The sequence below is a fragment of the Cryptomeria japonica genome, chromosome 1, assembly GCF_030272615.1.
Source record: "Cryptomeria japonica chromosome 1, Sugi_1.0, whole genome shotgun sequence".
In the NCBI taxonomy this organism is placed as follows: Eukaryota; Viridiplantae; Streptophyta; class Pinopsida; order Cupressales; family Cupressaceae; genus Cryptomeria; species Cryptomeria japonica.
In genome coordinates this window covers 295,652,079-295,658,793 of record NC_081405.1, presented here as the reverse complement: position 1 = coordinate 295,658,793, position 6,715 = coordinate 295,652,079, and the positions used below count along the sequence as shown (strand labels likewise).

The 6,715-nt window shown below is 38.4% G+C and overlaps 1 protein-coding gene across 3 annotated transcripts; it reads left to right on the top strand.

The window, feature by feature from the left end:
- Window positions 1-584: 584 nt before the first annotated feature.
- LOC131046443 (pentatricopeptide repeat-containing protein At3g12770) lies at window positions 585-5,895 on the top strand. 3 transcript variants are annotated; one of them, XR_009106007.2, is made up of 4 exons: window positions 585-1,733; window positions 2,800-4,166; window positions 4,246-4,488; window positions 4,617-5,894. XR_009106007.2 is itself a non-coding variant. In XM_057980193.2 (2 exons), the coding sequence occupies exons 1-2, from the start codon at window positions 695-697 to the stop codon at window positions 3,999-4,001; spliced, it is 2,241 nt and encodes a 746-aa protein (XP_057836176.2). In that variant the 5' UTR covers window positions 585-694; the 3' UTR covers window positions 4,002-5,895. The 3 variants fall into 3 exon arrangements, 1 of the variants encoding a protein (XP_057836176.2); XR_009106006.2 differs by having other exon boundaries at window positions 2,800-4,488; XM_057980193.2 differs by having other exon boundaries at window positions 2,800-5,895.
- The last annotated feature ends 820 nt before the right edge of the window (window positions 5,896-6,715 follow it).

Genomic DNA, 6,715 nt, shown 5'->3' with positions numbered 1-6,715 from the left:
AAAACATTATGTACATAACCGAATCCATAAATAACTACATTAATTTGCTATGGATTGTGGAAGCTTGATATCATTAAAGGGTTAGCCCTTTAAATACAACACCAAGGTCAGAAGAAAAACTTTCACAATTTGGGTCTACATACAATAATCCTAAAGAGAGGTAAAGTTAACCCTAAATTTAAATTTGAATTTTAAAAATTAGGGGGTCGTTCCCTTGTCTCAAACCATGTAAGGATACTGATTAGATAACTTGATAAATGATCAATGACAACATTCTTCATCATATAAAACGCTTTAGATGATCGTATAATGTAGATTCTCTAATAAATACTTTTGATAAAATATACAAATAGTAAATAATAGCTTTAATATGTAAGAAATCTAGATACCTTAAAATGGATAAGGTTGGACCTTTAAACACAACACCAAAGGTCTAATAGAATCTTTTCATGTCTCGCATCAATACATAATGGTAACAAAGAGAGACAAAATTGATCTTTGATTTTAATACAAATTTTAAAAATCAAAAGATCATTTTTGTGAGTGGAATGGAAAAATGATCGATTTTTTTTAAAAAACGCATTTTTCACCGATTCAATGTTAACATAATAAGTGAAGACTCTCATCTTCTATTCTGTGGCGAGGAGCCAAAAACCAGTAGTGAAATATAAAAATCAAAGCTGGGGGGTTCTCCATGGTTGCAGCCATGGCATCAGCTACGTTAACCCTTCCTCTTCCACAGCCAAAACATCAGCACCACCTCCAACCGAAGGCTCACACCACGCACTCTATCACATATCCAAAACAAAAGAATCCATCTCTTTTGACTGCAACGCAATACCCATCATTGAAGGATTCCCTCTGCAATCCCAATTTCGAGACAGACAATCATAATACTTGTACACACTACGCCTCTCTTCTGCAAGCCTGTGTCGAGACACAGTCTCTCACATATGGCAGGCAACTTCATGCTCGCGTACTCATTGCCGGCCTACAACAAGACCTCCTTGTTGCCACCAAAATCATCAACATGTATGCTGTCTGCAGCCATCTCACAGAAGCTCTCAAGGTCTTCGAAAGCATAGACATAGGCTATCGGAACATATTCTTGTGGAATGGGTTAATCAAAGGCTATGTGAAAAATGAACAGTTTGAGGAGGCGATTGAGTTTTATTGCCGAATGCAGAGAGATGCATTTAATGTGCAGCCGGATCATTATACATTTTCCTGCCTTCTCAAGGCCTGCGCAGGTTCGCATGCCCTGCAATTGGGAATACAAATTCATCTCAACATAATTCGGAGTGGGTATGAGTCGTATTCGTTTGTGAGCAGCGCACTTGTTGATATGTACTCGAAGTGTTGCAGTATGGAGGATGCGCGCAAAGTGCTTAATGAAATGCCTCAAACAGATGTTGTAGCGTGGAGCTCCATGATTGCAGGGTATGTTCAGAATGAATGTTGGAAGGAGGCGCTGGATATGTTTAGGGATATGGTGGGGAGAGGTTTGAAGCCGAATTCGGTGACTGTTGCGAGTATTTTGCCAGCCTGTTTTGTGCTAGGGAAGTGCAGAGAAGTGCATGGTTATGTTGTTCGCAGTGAGTTTCAGGGGAATGTTTTTGTTGGTAATGCGCTATTGGGTGCATATGGGAAATGCGGGAGGGTGGATGTTTCACGCCAATTGTTTGCCAGAATGCCTCAGAGGGATGCTGTTTCCTGGAATACCATAATTGCAGGCAGGACTTTTTTTTACAATTTATAGCAGGAAAGAAAGCTAAAAATTCAAGCATTAAAGTTTCTAAGTGCAGTATTTCCACATTGCAATTGCAGTTTCTGCAGTGCAATGTTTGTACATGTCAATTTCGATCATTAACTGCCTGCAATTTTTAGTACTCATGTCATTCCTTCAAAATAATTTACTAGAATTGATATTTCGTTTGATTTTTGAAATTTGTAATACTCGTTTCATTCCTTCATAAAATTTCACAAAAAACTGATATTCCATTTTATAGTGCGAAACTGGGGTGATCCCCAGAATCAAATTAGGGCGATCAGTAGGGGTCGCATTGCTTCTATCAAAATGCAGTTTTTTACGGTTAATTATGCTGCTGCTGTATGGTAGGTTTTTAGAAGCACCCCACTGAACTTCCGGAACAATCATATTTCATCAAAGATATACTCGAGTCCCACTAATGTTTGATACTAAATAGGCAACTAAGCAACTCTGTAGAACAAAACTTTGATGCTCCAATATACATATGTTAGATAATTACAAGCTGCAAATATCACAACCATGGAACCACCTGGAGCTGAATTGAAAAGAAGCAAAGAGAAGCTGAAAGCTCCGCTATTGGATGGTAATCACAAAAATAGTCAGTAAACAGAAAACAATTGCAAATACTGAATAAGAGGTTTTTCCAAAGCTAAGTTGCCAACCCTGCTATGGCTGCTTCTCCACCTCTGCTCATGCCATCAGAGCTTCAGGGTTTTCTACTCTTTCCATCTTCATAAGGATGTCAAGAAGGCTGCCGATGATGTCCAGCTTTGCTTTTATGCTTTAACTATCTGCCGACGACATGGTGTACCATGCCACCCCTTAAGCTTCTTTATATTGAGTGCAACTGTGCAACTGAAGGAACATTAAATAAAAAGTTAAAACTAATACCTAATCAATGTTTTCTTTTTATTAGCTTTTAAATCTGTATTTTCTCAAATATTAGCCTATAATACGTGTATTCCTTATTCGATGAATTGAGAATATCTACACTATTCCATCCCCTAAAATTTTTTGTCTGATTGCAGGGTATGTGCAGAAAGGTGATGCTCATGAGGCCTTAAAGATTTTCAATGAGATGCAAGAAGACGGTGTTGTGAAGCCTGACACAATGACTATCTCAAGTATTCTGCCTGCATGTGCTCACTCAGCGTCTCTTCAGCAGGGTATGGAAATCCATGGATACATAATCAGAAATCAAATTGAGTGTAATTCATACGTGTGGACTGCACTCATAGACATGTACGCAAAATGTGGGAGCACACAGATTGCTTGCCGGGTGTTTGATAACATGCCTCATAGAGATGTCGTTGCCTGGACAGCAATGATCGCTGGATATGGAATTAATGGGCAGGGCAAGGAAGCTGTTTTTCTCTTTAAGCAAATGCAGCAGGCAGGCATAACACCAAACCACATTACCTTTACGGCCATTTTGTCTGCATGCAGCCATGCTGGACTACTGACTGAAGGCTGGTTGCACTTTTATTGTATGAACCGAGATTTTAAGCTGACACCAAGGGTTGAGCATTATACTTGTTTGGTTGACCTTCTGGGTCGTGCAGGGCATCTAGATGAGGCCGAAAATCTTATAGCAAATATGCCTATAAAGCCTGATGCTGGTGTTTGGGGAGCATTGATGAGTGCCTGCAGAATCCATTGCAATATTAAGTTAGGTGAATGGGCTGCAAAACATCTTTTTGAGCTAGAGCCTGATAAGGCTGGACATGCTGTACTTCTGTCAAATATGTATGCTACTGCTGGCAGGTGGGATGATGTAGCGAAGGTAAGGGCAATGATGAAGGAGAGGGGATTGAAGCCCAGGCCTGGATGCAGTTGGATTGTGGTTGATAACAAGCTTCATACATTCCAAGTAGAGGACAGAACACACCCTCAATGGGAAGAAATTTATACAATGCTTCAGATCTTGGCTAGGCAGATGAAAGAGGCTGGCTATGTGCCAGCAACAAACTTTGTATTGCAAAATATAGAGGAGAAGCAAAAAGAATCGATCCTTTGTAATCATAGTGAAAGGCTGGCTATTGCTTTTGGACTTATCAGAACCCACCCAGGAAAAGTTATCCGGATCAACAAGAACCTTCGAGTGTGTGGTGATTGTCATAGTGCCACTAAGTTCATATCCAAGATTGTGAAGAGAGATATTATTGTAAGGGACACAAACCGTTTTCATCATTTCAGGGATGGGTTGTGTAGCTGTGGTGATTATTGGTAGCTCCAAACATAAGTTTTTGCAATACGTGAATGGAGCTATGTTGATTTGGAAGATGAGAGATGTGCACTCCACGACTTTTTTGAATTGGTCATATTTTTACTAGCATCTGTCCATAACTTGAACTGCATATGAGGAGGAGCTGCTTCCACCATCTTTTTATTTCAGGTAATTTATGTTAAGCAGATACAATATTGTTACGTCTATGCTTAAGATAAGCGGCAACTGATGCTAAGGCCCACTGCAGAGAATCCGGAGAAGAGGTGAATGGTACAAAATCTGTGGAGGCAAGGGAGTTGAAGATTTAATATTTCTCTGAGTAATCAACATAGGTAGAGTTTGTGATATATATGAAGTTTTTAGTCTCGGGTCTGTCTAGTGGGAAGGGATAAAGAGGATGAAACAACATTTTGAGACGAAGATTAAACATGCTATCAATAAAATCTGCAGCGGATAGCTTCTGGGATCAATCACCTAGTGAAAGTAATAGGTATAATTCTTAAACTTGAAAAGATAATTTCTTAAGTGAAAGCTAATTGAACAATTAAATGCATAAAATGAGGCCCTTTTATTCGGTATATACAGTCCCAGAGATGTCATAATGATGGTGGCTTGCAGGTAGCAGAGATATATACGCATACGATTGGCTGGAAGTACCAGAGATAAAAAATTAAATTTGGCCATATTCTGTTGTGCTAGCCAACTCAACAGCGGCTGTCAATCCAGGTTGAAGATCCATGCATACAGTTTAAATCTGTAATAAAGAAGTTGAGCTTGACGTTGAACTATGAAGCTACAGAAACTGGAAAATAGTTTGAACTTGGACTGTTAGGAGTCCAAAGTCCCCTTCTCTTTCTTTCACACACACGCACACACACACACACTCTATTTCTCCCTCTCCTCCTCCCATTCATGAAGATCTTACCATTTCAAGCAGGATACAACTGCTAAACATAGAGAGGCACCAGGTGATGGAAAAGCTCAATTTTAAATAGCAGAAATAAGCAGGAGGAAGGGGCAATAATTTATAGCAGAAAGTGACGCCTTTGTGCTTCTATATTCATTTATTCCACATCAACAGACTACTGTGTGGCGAGCAGTATCATAACCAGGTGTTATCCTTATTATATCCTGTCAGCAGCATCCGAATATCAATGAATTCACTCTTCTTTGCAAGGTTTAAGCAGCAGGGCCATCATAATTAAGTGGCTTATAACAGCCAAAATTCTGTTGTAGCAGTCATACCAGCAACAAATTTCATCTTCAGAACCTGTCTTTTCACTATAAACATCTGTTTCACTGTGGTGTTGCATCATAAATTCAGCGATTTTCCATTGATCCTTGGCAAGGCATTTATTTTCAAGTTTCAACTAGAATTCATTATGTATTCCTTTTAGAGAGTTGTGTTTAATAAATTGATCAGTCAAGAGGCAATGGCATTAGTCATAATTGTGCATTCTAGAGACAATTTGATCACTTAATGTACGAATGGCAATATCCATATGCTATAGGATTTCTGATGCTTAAGGTTGTGCAGTTTAAGCTAGAATTTTCTGAAGAACAAAGGATTTGTCAAATTTATAGTGTCATCAAAGCATCGGCAGATGAATTGTCTCGAGTATTGTGAGAACAGATTACTTCATCAGAACAGTGTCTAGAGTCAGCTGTCAGAAAATCTTCTTTAAGCCATCTTATTTTTAGCGTTCTTAAGAAGATGAGCATATTTTGAGAAGTCAATTTTTGGAGGTTTTTTAAAGATTACTTTCTAGAAGGGCTTTTGTTGGGTTGGTAGTTGTTTTTATTGGGAGTCTAATTGAAGATTCTCCGAGTTGGGTTTATGTTAGTGGATAGAATTTTGTAATAAAACCTGCATTGCATGGGTATTCTTAGGGTAAAAGTTGTATTAATTTTTTAAAATTTTATGCAATATACTGTAAACTCTTATAAATAAATGCATTTGGCACTTAGTTTAGGGATTCATTGTTCATTATCATGTTGTGGGCATATTAATCATTCGATCGTGTTCTTTTTGGATGCTTTTCTTTTAGTCTTAATCTATTATGTTTTTATACTTAAAAAAATATTTTATGATATCTAAAGTAATGTGTTTAATTTAGGTTTAGAATGGAATAAGAAGAAAATTTTGTTGGTGTTGTTTATGGGATTTGAATCAATGTATTACAACATGGAACTCTCAAAGTTAGAAATTTGTTTCGAATACAATGGGCAGGAAGTCACATTAAAGGGATTACAAGATGTTTCTCCAAAAATGGTTTCATGTAAAAGAATGGAGAAAATCCTTAGGCATGGTCAAGGAGAATGGATTGCCCAAAATATGATCCCAGACAAATCTACCCCTCAAGAACAAGCCATCCACATTGATATCCGTCTAGCCTTGAAGAAACACAAGAGTCTTTGAAGACATTCCCTCGAGTCTTCCCCCCAAAAAAGGGTTTGAGCACACCATTGGGTTAGAAGAAGGGGCCAAGCCTGTGATCACCACTCCCTACATACATCCCCACAAATTTATGGAAGAAATTGAGAAAAACTATAGAGGAGTTGCTAGAAATGAGGCATATTCGGCCAAGTTCTAGCCCTTTTGCATCTTCGGTAGTACTTGTCAAGGATGATGCAATGCTAATGTGCATAGATTATAGAGCCCTAAATAAGAAAATAAAAAACAGATATCCCATACCCAAGATAAATAAACTGATTGA